Source organism: Mixophyes fleayi, chromosome 7 (assembly GCF_038048845.1).
Source record: "Mixophyes fleayi isolate aMixFle1 chromosome 7, aMixFle1.hap1, whole genome shotgun sequence".
NCBI classification, from domain to species: Eukaryota; Metazoa; Chordata; class Amphibia; order Anura; family Limnodynastidae; genus Mixophyes; species Mixophyes fleayi.
In genome coordinates, this window is record NC_134408.1 from 149,617,024 (window position 1) to 149,640,985 (window position 23,962).

General features: G+C 38.6%; 1 protein-coding gene across 1 annotated transcript in view; it reads right to left on the reverse strand.

Moving 5' to 3' along the window:
* The window catches only part of CNTNAP5 (contactin associated protein family member 5), a 298,681-nt gene that overhangs the window by 238,007 nt on the left and 36,712 nt on the right, over window positions 1–23,962 (reverse strand). The window contains exon 2 of the mRNA XM_075181121.1: window positions 1,559–1,669. Within this exon, the coding sequence (XP_075037222.1) occupies window positions 1,559–1,669 (111 nt within the window). The remainder of the gene's footprint in view (window positions 1–1,558; window positions 1,670–23,962) is intronic.

The window sequence follows — 23,962 nt, forward strand, 5'->3', positions numbered from 1 at the left end:
ACAGAGATGGGAAGTTACTAAATATATTCCCACTCACCAGCTATACTATGATGAGTCCTTTATCACTGACCACCCGGCAGCTGCCCACTATATACATACACCATGCCAGGCTTCAATGAATATATAAAGACAGTGCCCTGCAGGTGTTTGACTCGCCCATGTAGCTGGCAGTCTCTGTTATACCAAAATCGGGATCAAGAACTATTTAATTGTGTTCATAGGCAACCAATAAAGTTTTCCAACAAAAGGCTGAGTTCCCCAATGCAGACACAGTCCTGCTTCACTGGGGTAATCAAAATAGCTCCGTAATGTAATTATAACATTATCCATGGTGGCCTCTTGTGTGAGGGGCGAGGTGGGTACATGGAGGACTAATCTATCTCCAGAACCTCAGCAGTGTTGGATCACTAATAAAGTGATCTTCTGCTAGCTGGCATTCAACCACTACTACAAGTGATATAACCAGCTGTGGTGCATCATCATCATCATTAACATAATCAACACAATCATTAACATCACCTTTAAAAACATCATCAACATCATTATCTAAAATATCATCATCATGATCATCACCACGAACATCATCAACATCATCATTTTGACCAACATCATCAACATCACCATCACCAACATCATCATCATCATGACCAACATCATCATCACCATCACCAACATCATCATCATGACCAACATCATCATCACCATCACCAACATCATCATCATGACCAACATCATCATCACCATCACCAACATCATCAACATCATTATCTAAAATATCATCATCATGATCATCACAACAAACATCATCAACATCATCATCTTGACCAACATCATCATCTTGACCAACATCATCAACATCATCATCACCATCACCAACATCATCATCATGACCAGCATCATCATCACCATCACCAACATCATCATCATGACCAACATCATCATCACCATCACCAACATCATCATCATGACCAACATCATCATCACCATCACCAACATCATCAACATCATTAACATCTTCATCATCATCATCATCATAAACATCATCATCAAAAACATCAACATCATCATCATCACCAACGTCATCAACATCATCATCTAAAACATCATCAACATCATCATCAGCAGCATCATCACCAACATCATCAACAATATCATCATTAACATCATCATTATCAACATCATCATCCTCATCAAAATCTTCATCATCTTTGTGGATAGTTACAAAATGAAATGTGGCCCCATCTGATCCATCCCTTTGCCAACACAATAACACACCATAAAATTCACCTTAGCTTGCACACTGAAACTTGCCAGATGTGCTAAAAAATCACTATTGCTTTTTGTTGAAAATTAATGTAATTAACAAAGATTTTTATATTTGCTCCTTTAAATTAAAATTACAATTCTTTATTTTACAACCCAACAAAAAATATGTTTGCTTGTAATTATATTTTTTTTGTTACCATAAGAGTCAATTCTGATTAGACAATTTGTGTCTGATGAATTATTCATCAAAACTCTGTAGGATGGTGACAGATACTGCGTACAGTGATCTTACCATGTCGGCTGTTCAGCTTGGCATTGCTGTGGCTGGAACTAGTGTATAGTTCTGAGGAGCTGTCAAATGCTGTCAACGGCAACATGGATACCAACGGATCGTCGCAATTATCTGTAACAGATTGAAAGGACAGACAGATTGTCAGAAACAAAGTAACACAAGCCCATAGGAACATTATATTACACAAAGTAACCTTAAGTTTATTTTGTTTATACCAAGATATTACATTGTTCACGGTTTTTTACATGTTTTATTTTGAATGCTTAAATAAACAGTATAGTTATTTTTATTAAATCGTCTATCTTAGGCCTCATTCTACTGGCGTTTTTACTTGCGATGCAGAGACCACAGAAGGTGGGAACAATGTATTTAACCACCAAAAAATGCCATTACAAAACTAATGTAACGTAATGCAAAAGACCCAAATACCAATAAGTATGGTAACAACATGTACACAACAAATGTAAAAACACCAATGTATATTAGCCCTTAACATAGTTGTGGTATTAACAATTAAATCCTGTTTAGGAGAAATTACTTCTGGGAAATACCATTTACACGACAAGCTATTATGTGATTGTTTAACACACTAAATATTCAGAGCATGACACTGGTACTTGAGAGACCCCCATACAGGCTATTAAAACCTTATTGTGAGTTATAACTGTCGGATTGGGATATTCTGCTCAACCTGCAAAATTCTAGCAGCTTCGCTGTAAAAAAATTAAAGGGTGAATTTTATTTAATCTGCTGGAACAAGGTTTAGTTAATCCAGTTTGAAGGTTAGATGGGAACATGGAAGAGTTTGTATTACTAGTGATTAAACTTTGATTTTTCTGTAAACATTTTCAAACACAATAGGAATAATTAGTCTGCACTAATGTCAGATACAGATGAAGTAGAATTTGTTGCATACCCTGCGCCTCTGTAATCTCACATACCAGTTTATATCTTAATATGTCCCTTATCACCAATAGTCTTTAATGGAAAACACAATTTCTTGAGCCATAGGGGGGTATTCAATTGGCCTCAAGATTTTTTTTTCGCGCCAGGTTAAAAACAAAAAAACACCCGCGGGTTTTTAACTGCTATACCGACCGTTTTTAGTTAACGCAGCGTGAAAATTCGTGCAATTCAATTGAAAAAGAGGGAACGCTGAACCTGCGCGTTAATCATTGTGTTTGCGAGTTTTTAGGGAAGTTAAGGGGAGTTTTAACGCAGTCATGTATAACACAAAAAAAAGGATTGGCTACATTTTCATACATTAGATTGTATTACACAACCATTCTAGTTGATAATATCTACATTACAGTACTTACTTTAGCATATTTTTTTATTTAACTATTTTTGCTATAGAATCATCTATACCATGTCAAAGCAGATTAGTACAAACATATTTGTACCAAAAACATACATAAAGATATTTAATTATTGATTTTTATTTTATTTTTTATGTTTTTTTTTTATTTCATTATTTTTTCACAAGAAAATCACCTTTTACATATAAGGCATTAGTGATAAACATAGTTTATCTTTTTTTTTCTCATTATTACATGATTTCAATAGTTTTCAGAGGTTTTTTATTTTTATTACACCCCAAAGAGGTGCGAGACAAAACAGCATATTGGTCTGTTTAACGCGCCGTGTTAAAAAACAATTGAATAGCTTTTAACGGGGCGGCCTCCCCTATACTTTCAATAGACCTTCTACTGGACCACGAGAGGACCAATTGATGACAAAAAAACGGAGCGTTAAAAATGGAATTGAATCATGGGTAAAGTTAACCCGATCGAACATGAAAAAAAACAGTGTTAAAATGACAAAAAAAAAAATCTTGCGTCAATTGAATACCCCATATAGTGTTTGAGCACAATGCATTAACGTATCCTAAATTTGTACTATTCACTGAGATCACAAAAACATGCGATTAATATAGTATGACCGGAAACAACTCAGCTTTCAAGTGTTCTTATTGGATAAACAAAATACAAAATTATCAACACAATAAACGGACCAACTCATCCAATATTACTCAAATCTGCTTCCACGATTCCCACTAATATTCCATTCAAATGAACCTTGGATACATTAAGTAATTGATGCTATAAACTCCTCTTACATCAGTTATCTAATTCTGCTGAAACTTGTTTTCCTTGGTTGAAATTAATTTCGTACCTGGAAAATAAGTATACAGTCGCTTTCAAGGAAATGTATTTTAGTCCACAAATAGAGACTATGTTCTATAGAAATGTCACAATATCCATACGATAAACAACGTAAGACTTCAGAAAGACCACCTATTATTTCATGTATTATTATGATGTTTTTATATGATGCCAACATATACCGCAATGTACAGAATGATAAAAATTTGACATATTAAATGAGCTGCCCACTAATCCTTCTCTAACCTAAATCCATGTGTTACACCACATATAAATCTACTTGTCTTCCTTACAAGTGAGCGCATTGACAACTTAGTCCACCAGCGCCAACAGCTAAAGCGCAGGTCAGGTCAGAGGGGTTACTGACAGGGGTGTATGGTAGCCCCTATTTGAGGGGTCGTGTTTTATTAAAAATCGGTTAGCCAAAATTGGACAACCCTTTAGCTGACAAAAGAAGCAAGACTAAAAAAAATATAATGCAATAAATATACAATGTAATATATAAAAAAAAGGCCATGTAATGCAGGTTAGATGGAACCACCACAAGATTAATTAGACGTATTACTTGGGGTCTTTCTCCGCATCCAGCTCCTATAACTTGGAAGTTCTGCCTTAGCAAACACCTTGTGATCTCTGGTAAACTTCAAGGTGGTTCAAGAATTCTTCTTATTTGAAACAATGCATTTTTGTACAACAATTAGTACTCAATCCACCATAAATAATTTGAGAATGTGAATATGTAGAGGAGGGAGAGAAAAAAATGACATATTCTCAGAAATATAAATGTTTAGTCCACACGTGAAGCAACATTGTAGAGGACTAAATAATATTCCTTGATGTCAAGTCATGGCAAGTCGCTGCCAATGCGGGGGCCCTATACCATTCTCATTGTGTGCCCCCCATCCCTATTAAGCTAACGGGGGGAGGGGTGATTATATTGTACTGTCCCCTTTGCCTGGCTTCCTAGAGAATACCCTATTACTCTGAAATGCTGGAACCGATTACAATGACATCATTATGGTCTAGTACATTGAAATCTCATCTTTACATGCGTCATGTGTACAGTAATTAGCTGCCATGTTTTACCATTAGTCATTTTGTGATATTAATTTCTCTTTGAGTTATATGATTGACCCTTAAGTGTCTTTAGACAACGCTTGGGCTGCTGTTCTTTGATTCGTTGAAATAAATTAATAAAACAACTAGGGCAAGTAAGTCATTATAGTCACATCTCAGCAGTGATTTGTTACAGAATAATTAGAGTTAATTTTGCACAATTTCCAGTGTTCTCTCTTCTACCTCCCAGGTCTCACCTCCCCCAGGATTAGCTGTTTCCATTCCATGCTGGTTCTCTCGTCCCCTCCCGGTTCTCCTATTCTGTCTATAATAAGCTACTTTCACCAACCTTTCTTGTGTTCTTGTTTTTAAGGGATAATTTTAAAGAAGAGTTTTTAAAAACAAATAAGACATTATCTAACCACCTCTCACTCCCGCCTACAAGTCTTATCCCGTGCTGCTCCCCACTTAGGGAATTCCCTACCACGCCCAATCAGGCTTTTCCACAGCCTTCGAATTTTAGCATCAAATAAAGGTTATGCGCGTTCTGAAATTATTCTACATACATATGTGTATGCGTCAATCTGTTATGTGCATCTATATAGGAAAGTACTATTTATACAGAACAAATTTCCACCCCTACTCATATCGTCATAATGTATCTTAAGAAACACTTATACTTGAATACGGGCAGAACAGCACAAAAGTTTCATGCTCTTTTAATTTGTGTTCGGATTTGAACCTGGCCCCTTCATTGAATGCAATGGGAAGTGGAAAAAAAAACAGAGAATCATAAATAAACTGGAGTAGGTGTAGTTTCCATAGCTGTGGAAAATCACTAATGTAAAATAAATAGCATCGCAGAGTATATATAATGCATGCATATTCATCTTATACATATAAATTATTAATTCAACAATTAAAACTGCACTAGACTTATACGGTAGTGTTGCCTCGGAACAGCTACAAACCCATAAAATGATTTTAGACAGGAGCTAGTTGCAGGAAGCACTTTCATTGTCAAGATATAGATTCAACAAGAACCTGATTAGCATTCTATAGATGCAGCAGAGGAACTAATCTGCACATAACTGCACACACGGCATGTCCAAGGGAGACAGCAGATCTATAAGAGCCAGTTCTGCTTTGCATCATGTCCTGAAGACTGAGCACCTTCACCTGTAGAGGGCAGCAAACTCTATGTCATGCAAATGAGCTGTGCCCAGAACTGCTCTGATTATCAAGGACTTGGAGTGTTACATTAGTATCTAATCACTTGACTAACTCTAGCACAGCATATACTTTGTCATTTACAAAATAGATTAATCATAATGATAATAAATCATACTACGCTTCTTAATGAGCCCTATTCTCAACACAATATATGTAATAGAAAGTGCAAAATGAAATGTAATTATTTTTAGAATTCTAGTTTATTAAAAGTAAGTCCTATATTATAATATATTGATTTGGTAAGGGGTGGGCTTCTTTTTCTTCTCTTATCTTTGGCTGCCTTTATAGGAATTTTAACTGTTTCATCTTATTTTATTTTTTTACTGTATAAAATATATTGATCTAAATTAGTTTCTTTTCTTACTTTAAAAAATAAATATGAAATGTCCATTTGCCAGGTGACCTACTCCTTTCACATTTATGTCCATCCTCACTCACGTAAAAGGTAAGCCAGACCAATCAATGACAGTATTGCCAACTCTTTAAAATATTTTTACTGACGGTTTTCTGAACATTTACTGACAGTTAGCAAATAACTGACAGATTATAGCATTTCAACATTTGATCAGAACTAGGCTTGAACAATTCGATTTTTGTGACTCGACCATTGCCGAATAAATTTTTGAACTGCTTCTGATCCACGGAAAATGTGTTGAATAAATAATGTCCACTGGAGAATCCGGCCAATCACAGTGCATGGAATGTAAAGAAGCCAATCAGGAAGGATCAACAAATATCACATGACTATAGCCTTATAAAGGAACTCACAGCCCCTCGTCTTCCTAGATTGTACTATGGAAATACATCAGTGGATGCTCTCTCATTGTGGCTATTACTAGCACAGATTACTGGCAGCACTGTGGCTCAGTGGTTAGCATTTCTGCCTCACAGCACTAGGGTCATAAGTTAGATTTCTGACCATGGCCTTATCTGTGTGGAGTTTGTATGTTCTCCCCGTGTTTGCGTGGGTTTCCTCCGGGTGCTCCGGTTTCCTCCCACACTCCAAAAACATACTGGTAGGTTAAAATTAATTCTGACATTTTTATTTGGTGTCATATTTCTATTGGCAGCCGTGACTTCCGTCAGTCCAATAGTTATACACTTTCATTCGCAGTGGTGCTATTTATACATTGCATGTGGTGTCACTATTAGCTCTGTGCTGTCAATACCACTTTCTATGTTTTATTTTATTTAGTACCATCCCACTGTGTCAATATAAACATCCAAAGAACCAAATGGTGCATTTTTTAGAACCAACCAGAGATAATGTATGTTGTGCAAAACTGTCAAAATGTGCTGAAACCTTTTTGGTGTCGTCCCCTCGCAGTTCTTCGGCAGCTGAGAGATGGTTCCAATCTCTATATGTTTAATGGGTCATACTTAGCACTTTCTTTTTGTACGTCTTTGCAGAAGCCTCTCTGTAGGTGCACTTTGCTCAATGTAATAAAGCTTCTTTCTGATTCACACGTTTATCCTGACCGTTATTCTTAATTTAACAAATTACATTGTCTGCTGAGTGTAAACTGTACCGTGGACATACACTCCACAAGGTAAGAGAAGAAAAACAAAATCAAAACAGGATTGTTCTGAAAATCCTAACAAGTTTGTGCAGCGTAAATTGTGCAAATTTGCACTGCACACGCCCGCAAAAGGAACGCACGCATATGCGACAGTATAGACTTTCACATATCTGGCATCCTTCTTACAACTGGAGAGATGGAACTAGTAAGGTAAGTGGTTGTCTGACACTGGTCCAGTGTGGTTCAGGCACGTTCACGCCAGCACGGAGTATATAGGAGGCATATGTTTTGCAAATACATGTTGATGATATTGATGACCGAAATCATTATCTAAACCAGGAATAAACCAGGCACATATGTATCGGAAGCAGCGCCGGATGCTTCTCCAGACTTGTACGTCTCTGAATATTCGTGAAAACACATTATGTTGATTGTGCTTTTTTAAGTGTAAATTCAGCCCATTTTGCAGTGTAGGGAGACTTATATTTTTCTCTCTCCGTAAATAGTAGAATTGAGTTACTCTTTATCCTCAAAAAAACAAACTCCTCCATCATTCCCATAAAATAGTTGTTTTTTTTTAGAATTGGTGTTAATAGATTTTCTCTCTCCCCTGGGAAGGAGTTTGGTGACAGTATGCGGATTTCATTATTACACTCGTTACCCCTGACCTGGGGTCATTGTGAAAAAAAAGTAGCTACAAATGTATTGTACTGCAATAGATTGAGACCACTGCACTAAGAAATTGACATGTAAAATGTGCAAATAAATTGTAAAAAGGTCAATTAGCCAATTCTGTGCTACTGTTGGGTATGAAAAGCAAACCCCAATCTACTCTTTCAAACCGGTGAATCGGATTGAATAAACAATTCCTGGTATGAAGTTCATTGGCAAAATTCAGAGAAGATTGTAATGTCTGAGTCCGAATTGGAGAAAACAAAATTTATGAAGTTTCACACATCTCAACTAAGATTTTTCTTGCCTTCATCTCCTCTTCCCCACATCAATACACTGCCCCCACCTATACAATCACATTAGTGGACAAGTCCCACAAGACAAGCACACTTGTCTCCTTAACTACTCTGTGCTGCTGTAGACATAATGAAGGAGATGATGAATGAGTACAATAAACGCTTTGACCCTCATCAGGCTCCTGTAAAATATCCATACCATTGATTTGATGCCTCGAGTTTTCTAATTCTATGTTAAAGGGCTGCGTTTAACTGATATAGCAGACAATTTAGTGACTTGCACCATTCTATGTATCTCAGAACATTGTCCATTAATGCCACAAAGGTCAATTAGGACTTTGCTGAACTACAAATTAACAAAAGACGACAAACAGGTTCCCGGCATCATTTCCAATCAGTGATCACCCAGTGAGTAGTTTGTCTTTCAATGTTAATTAATTCTCGGAATTCCAAGCTATAATGATCGTCACGCCCGATGCAGCCTGCTCGCAGCATCCTCTTCATATATCGTTATGTTTAACAACAGGTAATATTATCCATTACAATCCAGGGTGATTATCTAATGGTAAGCCAAGATGGGTGACTTCAGACCACAGCGCTCATAATACATTATTAGCAGAGGCATTATCTCTGGTGCAGCATCCTGTCTCAGTGCCGGGGAAGAGATTGGAGGCGTTCAAAGGTGTCCAGAGTCAGGAAGGAATTAAGCCCAACGGTCATTTAGATTCTCTGTAGCAAACAGCCGGGTTTGGCACAGTATCCACTGTCTTCATTAGTCATCGGCTTTAGGCTGTTTCATCATTTTATCACTCAGAGAGGTAAAGACGCAGGATGCTGCTGTGTCCCAGAGCTGACATTCTTTTCTAATTCTGCAGCATAAATGCTCAGGGCACAGTCGTGACAAGTGGGAGAAAGGGCGAGATCAGTGAGTAATGTGCCGACAATGGAGCTGCTAATACGATTGCAGGATAAAGATGCTAAGTCCTCCAAGCTTGTATTTCTATTTGCCTTTATAGATATTATTTGACATTAGTCATGGTAGTATTGGGTAAAATAGCAAAAATTGAAAATTGCATACTGAAAAAGAGCGCGGCATGGTAAAAATGGGTGTGGTCTAAACAGTTGCATACTGAAAAAGGGCGCGGCATGGTAAAAACGGGTGTGGTCTAAACATTTGCAGATGTAGAAAACTCCATGGCCTACAATTTTCTAGTTATACATCTAACCAAAAGGATAACTTTAATCCCATTTGTGTAAACGGAGGCTCCAACACTACTAAGACAAGGCAGGTTATCCCTTCCCCGGTCCCTTGATATATTTATATCAGGCCATACTGCAAAGGTGTTAAAAATGATAATCTAGTCTATCTCAAGAGAAAAGGTCCAATGTAAAATGTACAAGTCGTAGCAGAATTCTGTTTTCATATACATTAAAATATACACCTGAAATTCATTCAATGTTTGTCAAGAAATGATTGCAAAATCCATTTAGACATTCATACAGTAAGAAAAGGAAAAATGTCGGAGCAAAAACGCGTCAGCGTGTTTAATAAATGCTACAAAACAAGTAAAAACTAGATTCCATGTTAGCCAATACTAAACTGCAAATACATTTTTTGGTGTTATTGTAGATGTTTGATTTGTTTGCAGAATCCCCTTGAGATTTGTCATGTTTAACAAACAGGGCACGGTACAAAATCAACTTTGGTGAAGCCGCGTTTTTCCATCAAACTAACTAGGCTTGTGGGATAAGATGGAGTCATTTCCAACAGGAGGAGTTGGACGGAGTTAGGGACTTTCTTGCTAAATGCGCAATCTGCCTAGTTGAGCGGAACTGAACGAAAAATAAATTTGGGTTTGCAAAATAAAAAAATCTAGAAATGCGATAAAAGGGAGGAGAGTTTGAATTTCAGTTAGTTTTATGGTTTGTTGATGGGCGCACAGACATCTTAGCTCTGCAAAAACACTTGAATTTTGAAAACTGGGTAAAGGAAATTTGTGATTCATTGATTCAAACTGGCACAGCTGAGTGAATCACTGATTCAAACTGGCACAGCTGAGTGAATCACTGATTCATTAGAATTAAATGGGACTTGAGTGGTTTGCGAATTTCACATATGAATTTGTGTGAATCTGCGCAAATGGAATTGTTTGTATCATAAATAAACAATCTAAGGTTGCCCCCTGTGCTTGGTCGTGTTAGATGACTATTGTTGTTGGGGCACGTAAGATCAACTCCTGGCATAGTGCTTCCGATGACCCGGTTTCCTCCCACACAGACCAAAAGCATACTGGCAGGTTAATTGTCTAATCACAAAAACAGACCTTAATGTGTGGGTGTCGGATGGAAGTAAGACTGTAAGCTCCTGGGGCAAGGACTGATTTGAATGATTCCATATATCAGCAGCTAAGCACACTGAACATATCTGCCTCATCCTCTGCAATAATGTAAAAGGCTTTGGGTCTGATTCCTTAAGGAAATTGAAGCAAAACAGTTTTCTCCTGGACACAACATATTACAATGCAAGCAGTGCAATTTATTTTTTCATTTTGCATATAACTTAAATACTGGCTGATTATTTCATGTAGCACACAAATGCTTGATAGCTTTATTTTTACACTGAAATGTAAAGTTCATCTACAACATGTCCTACCTCAACTATAAATCTGTCCCTGCAATTTACATTAACCTCCCCCTCCAATGCAACATGGTTTTGCCAAGGTGCAAAGTTACTCCTTTTTTTTGCTTTACTTCCCTTAATGAATCAGTTCTTTTGAGTCCTATTGGGGGGAAAGATGCTCTATAAATAAAGATTTATTATTATTTATTATTAAACCTCTAACTACATATAGGTAACATAGGTTGGGCCCTAGAGTTATAACATCTTCAAATAAAAATACATCTTTAAAACCCATTGCTATACTGCATGGAGACAACCTCCGTACATTGCCTTATATCATCGTCTTTTTATGTACAGATTACAGCAGAATACTGCTTCTAGCTGTAGGACAATACTGTTAATATGGAGCGCTACGCTCCGTCTCCCATCATGGTTGTAGTTTCCGCTGTGATCTATTGAAGACAGGAAGTGGGGCAGCCTCCAGCCTTCAGCATCGCTCTACTGAGCTAACACAGACAGGAAGTTCGGCTTTCAGCAGGTTCTTCTAAGTGACAGTTGAACTGTAAAGACGTCATAACTCGAACTGCATCCTTTTTGTGTTCTCTCACTTATATATAGATATATAAAGTGACCGGAGGCACAAAAATATATATAAGCAATCTGTTCTCTGACATAACATAAGCTTATCGCCATTTGCATATATTAATGTACTATAATAGTGTTAAGTACATTAACTGCATTATCAAGCTTGTCAAACTACCTCTCTGCTATCATCAGTATCAAATCTGAGCTAATATATATATATATATATATATATATATACATATATATATATACAGTTACAACAAGTTCTGAAGTAAAACCAACAAATAGTCTAAAAGCTTCTTGTGGTTAAACATTTAACACCTACGGTACTACATATAACAGCACAATTGCTCTGATAATAGGTTTCTGCCCAATAAATATAGCCATAGCAGGGGTAGTATCATTTCTCATAGGTAGATTAATAATTATAATGTTTTCTTTTCTTTTTTTAGTAACCTCTGAACAGAGAAGTCATCCCATTATCAGTGTTCTACCGTCAATCTTCGAGAGTTAGTTGTAAAGCTAGTTAGCAGCGGGATGATTGGAAATTGCGATTTTCCTGTTTCCAGTTAAACCCCATGAACATAACTCACCGAGGAGTCATTGTCTACAGCCGCTGTGACTGGTTTTCTGGCCGTTCTTCTTGTTTGAGCCATTTTATTCTGTTTCTCTCTTAAGTGACTTTTCTAATGTGTTGGTATTTTTAGAAACAAAAGAGGCATTTGGGAGGTGACAAGGAGACCACAGCTTATTAGTGTCTATCTCAGAAAAACATGTCAGGTAGCTGCAGGGGAGAGAGGGCTACGCTCAGACGAAGCCTTGGGGATTTAATGGAGATGGGTTATTAGAAATGATATTTATGTCAGTAATATAAATTTAAGAACATATTAATTTCAATTCATATCTGCCAATTCATGACTTGAAACCTTGTTATTCTTTTGCTTCATGGCTGAAATATGCATTTTGCACTGATCAGCTTCTCTGGAATGTGGTTGTTAAATACCGTTTTTATTTATTTTCGGGAAGTCATTGTAGGTCTGCATGTATTATACTAGGAATAAAAACACCAGTGTGTATGAGGTCTAAGAGTTAACAATTTTGCAATGTGAAGCAACATTGTTGCAACAAAATGAAAGTCTAAGGGGAGGGCGACTATTGTCTTCTCACACTGACTTGTTACATGCAAGATAAAATCTCCAGTTCACAAGAAGACAGGATAGAAACAACTTTAATATATTCATTTTCCAGCACAGAGCAGCAAAACAGTAAATAGCCGTAAACTTTAAATCAATATCTTATAATATGTTCAATAAGCATTTACAATTGCATTAAGTTGTGATCAATATGTACCTTTTTTTTTTTTAAATGACACCGAGCACAGTTTTATTAAATCTACTATTTCTTAGTAATAACCTGTGTTGTTTCTAGATATAAGAAAGTTCAGTATAATACTGGCTGCTAACCATTAGAGGAAGTTGAGTTAAATTTGAGTGTAACATTATATTACATTGTGTACGTCAATATATTAATATATTAGACCAGGTTTCAGCCACCAGTCTTACTCCAGTTATTGTAGAACTGCAAGTTCCTTCACTGTCTGCCAATTTCGGTTATGGGACTTGTAGTTCCACAAGTGACGAGCCATGAGTTACCTATGCTTCCTGCATCTAAGACAAAAAGTCTGAAGAAGAGTTGTAAACGCATCTAAAGAATGATGAATTGTCCTCATTTCAGTGACTGAGCATTTAATTAATGAATGAAACGCCAGAACAGAGAAAAGGACATGAACAGAGAATACTAAACAGAGGTTACTTGTTTTTCTGAGTTAATTCCCTCCCAGATACAAGTTACACCGTGAATTTCAAGTCACACTTTATGTTATAGCAACCAGACGGGAAATAAAGTCCTATTTATGAATAATAAATTATTTTATTTACTCAACTTTAAGAAAACGTTTATGGAAATGGATGTGCTGGTAATTATGTAAAACAGGTGCTGTAACCCATAGCAACTAGAAATGAACTGTCATTTTTCTGGCACCATTTAGAAACGGGAACTAAATGTTTGTACAATAGGTTAAAGCACCTTTCTTGCAGAGATCCTTATTAATCGGCTTTCAAAAATGACCCCTTTAGTTTTTGTTATTCTCCAATGGACTGTGGTGACATTATGTTCCTAACCCACAAGTCAAACAGTTTAATATTCGCCTCAATTTAATTTCATACTTTTACTCTGCTCAACAGCACGGAGTGTCTTGACATTTTCATGCACAATGGGAGTGAATTCTAACAGCCCCAACATTATATTTTACAGACTATTAACTAAACGGAAAGGCTAAAACAAGCCAGAGGAAGGCGGCCCAAACCGCCCACCCCGCTCCAGCGACCAAGGCCCCCCTTGGTCCCGATTTTGTTGACGTTGACAACAGAGAAACATCTTTTTCTTGCCAGATGCCAAAGTCTTTGGTGATTCTCTGATAAAATTGAATTTTTCAAGTCAAAATATACTGTTTGCTTGTGCTCTGCAAAGCAATAATTTATCAATAAACAATAGTGATAATGATGATAATACAAACAGCAAATTTACATAATTGCATAATTACAACCCACGATATTACATAACTATATATGGAAAACACTAGGAGAAGGAGCCTTGGTCGTGAGAACTTACATTTAATAATTGGAAAGCTACGAATACTTCTGTGTATTACTACAAGCCTTATAATACGTAGTGCTGAATAAATAACTAACACTGGACCATATGCTAACCTGCCAAACGGGCAATCTTTAATCCAAATAGGATTCAGTCATTAATGGGATCCATGGGGTCAGGGGCGGGCTGGCCCGGGGGGCAGGGGGGCATCGGTCCCCCGGGCCGCTCAGTTTATGCATTGTTAGGGCCGGCCGCCCAGATCCCCCTCCCCCCGGCTGCACTATAACCAAATTATTACCGGCGGCCGCATCACATGACGGCTGTCGGTAAAAATGTCATGTGACGCACCCGCCTCAGCGCACAGGCGGCCGCGTCACATGACACGCGATGCATCACGTGTCATGTGACGCGGCCGCCTGTGCGACCCCGCCCCCCGGGCTGCATCTTGCCAGCCCGCGCCCGCATGGGGTGTTGGGAGTGGTAACATTACTGTCAGTTATAAATCCCATCATGTTGACTATCAAGAGATAAGAATAATGGATTATGTCACCTTCTTTATGCCAAAAGAAGACACTCTGAAACACTTTGACGCAGTTTGGCTCCGCCCTCAGCCACAAGTCTGGTGTAACCGCGTCCATGGCTGGATCATGGAGGAGAGAGCTACAGGCTTCCCCAGTGCCAAAATGTTCCAAAAACATTATTTAGCTTCACAAATCTATAAACAGCTTTTTTTGTTTTCCTGATTTTAGCAAATCCCCCTCTGCTCCTGATTGGGATACTGATTTCCCTTCAAAATTATACAAAAAAATGTCAATGACATTTTGAAAGGCAGATTTCCCTCCACTTCCTAGAGTATGGTCCAAAAAATATCTCAAAGTGAGGTCAAAGTGATTGAGATTGGTGAATCAAGTCAGGTGACCCTAAAATTCACCTGACTTTCAGCAATTCACCAGTACGTTCACAAATTGATCTGGCTTTACCCAAAATTCACGCACACATGCCAGCCAGAAGGCATGGAATGTAAAGGAGCCAATCAGTACAGATCAGTAAATTGTCCCATAACTATATTATTATAAAGGGAACAAATGGTCCTTGTGACTCTCATTCTTCCTGGATCATTCTAGGGGGAAACATCTGTGGATGCTATCATCATCATCATCATCACCATTTATTCATATAGCGCCACCAATTCTGCAGTGCTGTACAGAGAAATCACTCACATCAGTCCCTGCCCCATTGGAGCTTACAGTCTAAATTCCCTAACATACACACACAGACCCGGAGGCTGATTGCCCCTCTGCCCCCCAGTCCAGCCTGCCCCTGTATATGACCCCAGCTGGGAATCGAACTCACGACCCCCGCACTCTAAGGCAGAAGTAATCTTCATAGTTACTTCTGTTCTGATTTACCTATATTTATCATTTACATTCTACTTAGCTATATAGGGACTCACAATCTACTGTTGTCTAGTAGATTTGCGTAGTTTTTCATTGTACAAATTGCCCTTATCTTCACATCCTCTCTTTTCACATCATTAAGCACTGTAATAAACAAAAAACATTGTTCTTGTATCTGACATTTCTGAAATCGGCGTTACATTGTTATCTCAACTCATGTTTTTGTTTTACAACTCCCCGACTGGCGCAAAATGTCAACGTTTTTACAGCACTTGTGACAATCACTATTCAGTCTGTCCGTTCCCTGCAATTAAAGCTCTTATTGTATTTGAAAGTCACTCTATGAAGTCGGTGAAGATATGTAATGCCTTTACAGAGAACAACAACCTCTTTTCAGAAACTGCTTGTGAAACTGTATCAAGCGGTGATGATGAACAAGAGGAACAAAGATCGTAACATAGGTCTTGATCTAACGTAAGGAAAGAGCATCATTGTCCCTTTTGGGAGAAACACAAAAGCTGACAATCAGATGGCAGTTTCAAAACTACAAAGAAACATTTGTGTCATTCATAGTCCTGTGTAAAGTCACCTATTTTACACCCTGGTAAAACCTTGTTATACTGCAAGGAGTAATTTCCCTCTATGTAAAAAAAAATTGCTTTTCATCCCTTTGCATCGCAACATGGTTTGTCCAAGAATCAATTTTCACTCTTTAGCTGGATTTGCACCTAAATCTAAATACTTGCCCTAGTGTTGTCTTTGCTGATGGTGATGATGGTGATGAAGATGCTGATGTTGATCATTCTGGGACTAAAACTGCACCGGATGACGGTTGCAAAGTGCAAACTGTGAGTTCTCAGTCATGGTCACTTAACAAAATTTCTAATAAGTGCACTGGAAAATAGCAAACCAGCCACAGCTATCACCACCAACCATCACTGCTAGAAGAATGGGCAGATGCAAAATGTACAGTTGGACGCATCTTAGAGCACTCTCTCTAAGCTCCCTGTATCATCTAGGGAACTGATTGAGTGTGCAGAACCAAATGGTAGGTACATTGTCCCTATCACTTTTCAGGTAAAGTTGTGCTAGATTTATATCCCAATGTTATTACTAACGTAGAATGTTCACTCTCTATTGTGCTCTGGTTCACGCCCCAACAGATATCTCACTGAAGGACTAAGTCTAGGGTCAATGTATATATGTAACTGCTCACTGGGTAATTCCAGCGTGTCCATAAAAATGTCAAGCCATGGGATTTTCGCCTATACCATTATCATCATCATCATCATCATCATCATCATCATTTTTCTCAGCTTCATCACCATTGGCTTTCAAAAAAACGAAAGGTGAAGCATTGCCATACCACCATATATTTAACGATCGTGGACCATAAATCACACACCGCTAACATAATCTTTCCCTGCATACATTGGTAAGTCGAGCACTGGTTTTGCACCAGACAACTAAATTCTGAAAATATTGAAATGGTACAGCTAACAAAGTATCATCGCTTCATTGCGATTGGGGCAAATACCACACATCACGACCCGCGTCAATAAGGCCGACATACTGAGCGCATTGTGCGTTTGTTATAAAACACCTGTAAATCGGCTCTGCCTACTCCCGAAGTTATCAAGGAATGGATCGAAAGATACCTGTGGGGATGGCTACCGATGTAGATCTGCTGTACTGGACCAGACAAAGCAGGAGGTGTCGTGGATAAGGATATGATCTATTGTGCATCGTCCATTTCTTGGCATATTTTGCTACGCATTTTGATTAGAGATGCTCAGGCTCAGTTTCCTGAAAACCGAACATACCCGAACTTAGCAGATCCGAGTGCTGAGCCTAGCCGGCTCTGTACTTTTGCGCTTTTTCGGGTTTGCAAACGAGGCAAAACACCATTGTCTTCGAATCTCGCGATTTTTGGATTCCTTTTTAAGATCCAACATAACAGTGGGTGGGAGAGTAGGCCCAAGGGCAATTCCATCTTGCACCATTTTCCTTTTCTGCCACTGCTGTGTGCCAATGTGTCCTAGATGTGCTAGGAACTGCTGTGTGTTTGTGGCATTGCTCTGTCGCTTACCATCCAGCCAGGTCACTGCAGTATTTGTCCGAAAGTGTATGAAAATAATATTGTGACCTGTGAGGTGGTCAAAATTGACTGCAAATGACTAGGAATTATTGTTATTGATGTTAATAATAATGTAGGAACAAAAAAAGAGCAAAATTATGTGATTTTAGCATATTTTAGTATTTTTATCCAAATTATCCAAAACCAAAACTAAAACCAAAACACACAAGGGCGGTTTTGCTAAAACCAAAACCAAACCACAAACCTAATCCAGATCCAAAACCAAAACCAGTTCACGGGGTCAATGAGCATCTCTAATTTTTATACGCACCCATCCGCAGGATACGCTCCATAATAACTATGTTTTTCTCTTGTCCTTAACTGTCTTCCAAAACATTGAGTCCGTATCTGCAATGCCAAGGAAGATCTCTGACCACTTTAACACATCCTATTGTGCAATAAACACTCTTAGCATATTACAGAGACAGAACAATTTGCCACAACATCAAATAAAATGCGATCTTTTAACTAGATATAATTCTATCATCGTTGAGAGATTGAATGAGCAGAGTAACCCCGTCAATGACTATGTAAGTCCTACATTTGTGGGAAATGTCTTCTCACCCACATCGACGGCGACTGATGAAGGACATCTGTAAAGTGCTGCGTCCTATTGATGAGGTTCAAAGTTCATTAGCAGCGACGATTGTGGCTCCAATATGTTACCCAGAGCGGTCATTCAGTTGTAATGAGGGTGATCACTACAGCAAGATGTTTCCCTCTCTAAACCAATGATTAAGCCTCTGTGAACCGATGACGCCGTGGATTGCGCTGGTCGGATAAACCTTTGTGTGTGTGCGGTAGGGAAATTTAGACTGTAAGCTCCAATGGTGCAGGGACTGATGTGAATGGTTAAAAATATTCACTGTACAGCGCTGCGCTATATAAATAAATGGTAATGAAAGTACAGCCTACACACAGCACCATAAAGATCAATAAAGAGTAACACTGGGAATTTGCAGACTCTCTGCAAAAATAAAGACACGTTTTTAAAAACCTTCTTAGATAAAATAAATAAACCTTTAACAACCAAGTGCTGAATAATCCTATAAAGTATTGTTCATTGTTATGCTATGTGTGCGTTTAAACCCCCCGCGGTGTGCAATGGAACTACTGAATTCGTATCCTTTCATATCGCTGCTAATCTGATAATACCATTAGCTGTACCTGTTACTAACTTTATTCAGTATTAGAGCAGAGAGAGATTAATGTACTATTAATGCACGTAAGGAGAATCCACTGCTGTGTTTGGAGGTTTATATACTTTTTGCAAATTAATTACATACATGAAAATAGTCGCTAATTGCAGCACAGTTATTACCCATGTTTTCAGTAGGGTTAATGAGAGGTTCGGTGGTCTGGAAAGATTATATTGGGGTATACTGGAGATCGAGCGGCAGAATGTAATAAAACAGATTCACGCGGTATAAAACCATGACAGCTTCGCCGTCTGACCTCTGGAGGGATTTTTCTTTTCCAGAAAACATTGTAATCAGGTGTCGCACAAGAACATTTCCTGCATTCGCTGTAAATAAAACACATTTTAGCAGCGAAGAAATTCACTGAGTTCTTCGTCTGCTGCCGGAGGCAACCGAGAGGCTGTAAAAGCAGCTTCAAAAGGCTTAAAATTCATTTTTGCTTTTCTTTGTTGACCAATTTTGCAACTGGCTCCGGGATGTGTATCGGAATATAATCAACCTGATTCTGAACTTCTTAATCGCTGCTTCCAGAAATTCCCATCCAATATGATGCAGACCAGGGGTGCAAGTCCATTTTATAACAGATACTAAACCTAATAAACTGTAACCTTGTATCATTCACAGTCTCGTAATTCAGTTTATTCCTTTTAACAAAACATAACTGGTTTTGTGCATCGCCAATTGCAAATATAGACAATGTCTACTCCAAGGAAGCACCACCCATCTGGTACCTGTATAGTTGGGGCCCCTTGCACGGTGTCCCCTTCATTTCTGCACCCTCAGATTTTTTTATGCCTCCAGTCCGGTGCACTCAAAGCAGAAGGAGCAGCTTAACACCAGGGACTGATTAAGGTTTCCCAAACCCAGTCCTCAACTACTACTAACAGGGCAGGTTTTCCAAGAGACCAGTGATATAATTATACCACCTGTGGTTCTTACAAAATGTGTCAATCAGTGACGATTACACCTGTGCTCCAGCAAAGAGATATGGAAAACATGCACTGTTAGGGGTACTTGAGGACAAGGGTTGGGAATCACTGGATTAAGGGTTCAGGCCGCCCTAGGCTAATGAGTCCTCAGCACTCACTCACTTGCCACACCAGGCTAGTACAAGATAGGTAAAATTAACTTGCCCTTAATTTAAAATCCAGCTTCCTTCACCCCCCCTCGCAAATGTTTTTGTTCTCTTGTTTCTGAATCTCAGATCCACTTGGTTTTTTATAAGGGTCAGGGCAATCTTTGTTACTCATTTAATTTTAATTAAAATCCGAACTGTGTAGCAGAACGGAGGCGCGAATGAGCGCTACTGAGGGTGAAGGAGGAGGAGGAGGGGGCTGTCACGCCTGCGTCTGCCACCATCCTTGTCTCTCCTCTTTGCTTATCCTCAAGCGCCCGCCCCAGGAGGACTCATTGTCTTCAGCCTTCACCACAATAAATCAAGATTAAAACCTTACTACATTTATCTTTCATGTTTTTTTTTTATTTTGGAGAATTGCTATTCTCTTTTTATTTATTATTCTAAAATGAATTTCAGTTTATACTTCTCCTATCACAGTGTTACACCCCAAACAGGTTGTGCTTTAGGCTGCAGCCTAGTTAGCCTATTGGATTATCAGATCCTGCTTAACAACTCGGTGCCGTAATGGGGAGTTATCTAATTAGTGATCATCAGATTTCACCAAACTGGTAAGTTTTCAAATAGGGTGGGATGATATGGTGGATCCTAAGACATTTTTTGCAGCCTATCTAGAGATCTCCCAAAGAATAACCTGTACCTTCTAAAGGAATTATATTATTACTAGTAATAATAATAATAATAATAATAATAATAATAATAATATATTGTACAATTTCCTGACTTATATATAATTATTTCTTAAGATAAACATCATTATTATAAATCTGACAATCTACCAGTTTTACTTTACTTACTATTTCTTATCTGAAGGAATCTCATTTTATAAGGTCAGACTTGAACCCCTACAATCTATTTTGCAAGCAGCGGCTTGATTGATTTTCCTTGCAAATGATTCTTCCTCTGCTGAGCCACTCTATAAAATTCTTCTACTAACCTACAAGGCCATCAACAAAATTGCACTGACATACATCTCCTCACTTGTCTCAAAATATCTCCCAACTCGACACCTCCGTTCTGCAAAAGATCTACGTCTCTCTTCCACTCTCATCACATCCTCCCATTCCCGGTTACAGGACTTTTTTCGGGCTGCACTGACTTTGTGGAATTCATTCCCTCGCACAGTAAGACTTTCCTCTGGTCTTCAAACCTTCAAGTGTTCTCTGAAAACTCACCTCTTCAGACAAGCTTATAATATTCCTCAACCACCATCTTAATCTCCCTAGGTTACCCTATTACCACCCTCTACACAGCTAGCACAAGACAACAACCCTCTGACCAACATTGCTGTGTGACTGATTACACAGCCCACTCAATACTTTTACCTTTGCATTCTAGCTGGTCCAGTGTACAATATGATGTAGCACATGCCCTTGTGTTTCAAACTCCCATTGTCCCATAGATTGTAAGCTTGAGAGCAGGGTTCTCTTACCTCTCTGTCTGTATGTATTACCCAGTATTGTCTTATTAATGTTTGTTCCCAATTGTAAAGCGCTACGGAATTTGCTGGCGCCCCATAAATAAACGATGATGATGATGATGATAAGTTCTCTGGAAGTAAGAGACACCAAGCAGTTTTAATCAGCCTGCAGACAGAGGCATAACAATATCTCGTGTACACAGTCCCCAGTGTTAGACATAATAACACCTGGACAATATCTCAGGTTACTGTCCCATTACAGTAGAAGATACTGATTCAACTCTGGATAGAATCATTATTTTGTGTACATTGTTCTGGATTTCTTTGTGAACCAGAAACATAAACCTTTGTGGGCTGTATGAAATGTAATAATGTATGGAACGGTTCTCTAACAATAAAGTCTATTTATCATCATCCATCTCTCCCCTCTCACACTACGATCAGCCTTCTCACCGTATTACTTCTCCTCTTCTCCTCATTACAATACTATTCATAGAGAACGCAGGAATCTCACAATCTATGTTAATTACATGACGTTTGCTGACTTGTACGAGTCCTAAATCCTGAAGCCGGATTTCAGATCATATCTAGGGCTCAACAACGATTTTTTTTGCTGAAAATTTGGGGCAATTTATCTGACGACTGCTAATTTGTTGCCATGTTTAAACAATATAAGTATGTATCAGAGTTTGAACATAGCTACAATACAATACAGGGACAACCTCAGAATTTGGGAATAAGAGATTCCCTGCATTCAGTACAGACACCACTGTCAGTCGGGCGTTCTACGGTTCCCACATTGGGTCTGAGAACCCGTATCAGCCCCACCAACAATAAGAAGCAATAGAACTCACCTAAAACACGATATAAATGATACAAGTTGGTCTGTATCCTAATAAGACAGAAATTGTAAGCCCCCCCCCCCCCCCATTTAATCTTCAATGTGCTCAGTCCATGAATGTTGTACAATAACACAATCCCAGCAGTGTGAACGTAGAGATGAAGGACTTTTGCTGACATATATTTCAGTTTATGGTGTTATTGAGTCACAGACCACCCACAGGTCAGAACATATTATATTATATAAATAGTGCTTAAGCCTTAATTGTAAAATCCCCCCCACTCTATAGTCACGGTAGCGGTTGGCTGTGCCTCCAGATTTTTATTCTGTGTTTTTCAATCAAGAGTTCGACTTTGTGAATTCAGCAGCGCTCGGCCGGCTGCCCGCTGCAATTAACCAGGATTTGAAAGAAATATTGTTACATTTTCTTACCTTCCCAGCAAGAGTCATCCATGCAGCAATTTGAATAACGGCGTGAGATTGTGCAAAGCAATCGCTGTATATGTCTGATGGTGCGGGCATGTTATTATACAGCTTGGCCGTGCAGGTCCAAGTTATCTCGCATTATTATTGCACTATCATTTGACTTTTGAGGTTTAAGAAGCTTCAATGTTTGTAAATAACTTGTTCCAGTCTACACTAGAGCCTATGGGGCCTATTTATTAAACCTAATTTTCATGTTAACATGATAATTAGACGCCAATTGAAGTATTTGCCTAATCTATCAACAGTGCATCGCAGCAGATATCATAGATATCTGTTGCTTTGCACTTTTTCGCGTAATATATAGCAGTCCCCATAGATGTCTATGGGGATTGTTACGTACCGCAATTTAACAATGAATGAAAATGCTTTTACACATATAGTGACGTACGCAGCTCAGGCTGCCGTATTATCCTTTCTGCTATTTTTCCTGCACTGTACAGCTCTGCTCCGCAGAGCAGAGCTCTGTAGCACATGTGCACTGTCACACACCGCTCCGCTCCGCAGAGATCTGCAGCACATGTGCACTGTCACACACCACTCCGCAGTGCAGAGCTCTGCAGCACATGTCACACACCGCTCTCTGCTGCAGTGAAGCACATATTCTTGTGCGCATGCCCCAAGTTGTCAGACGGAGCCTGCGCACAAGGCTGCTGCGGATCACACAGCAGCTTCGGGAAGGAAGAGGCAGTGATAAGGTAAGTCTATAACTTCACAGCAGTTTATAGTCACCGCTGCCCCTGCTGAAGTTATTTCATAAATATGAGAAATAGTTCAATCCTTTTAATGCGATAAGGAATGAAAACTATTTTTCAATTTATACAGTTGTTGGTAAATGTGCCCTTATATCAGACCTATACTTCATGCTAGAAAATATACTGAATGTTTGAGCAAGTTTCATGCTGCTGAGTTCTACTATGGTGATTTTAGCCTCGAATAATTAACCATCTACCACATGAATGATAAAACTCCATGAAATTCAAAGCTTATATA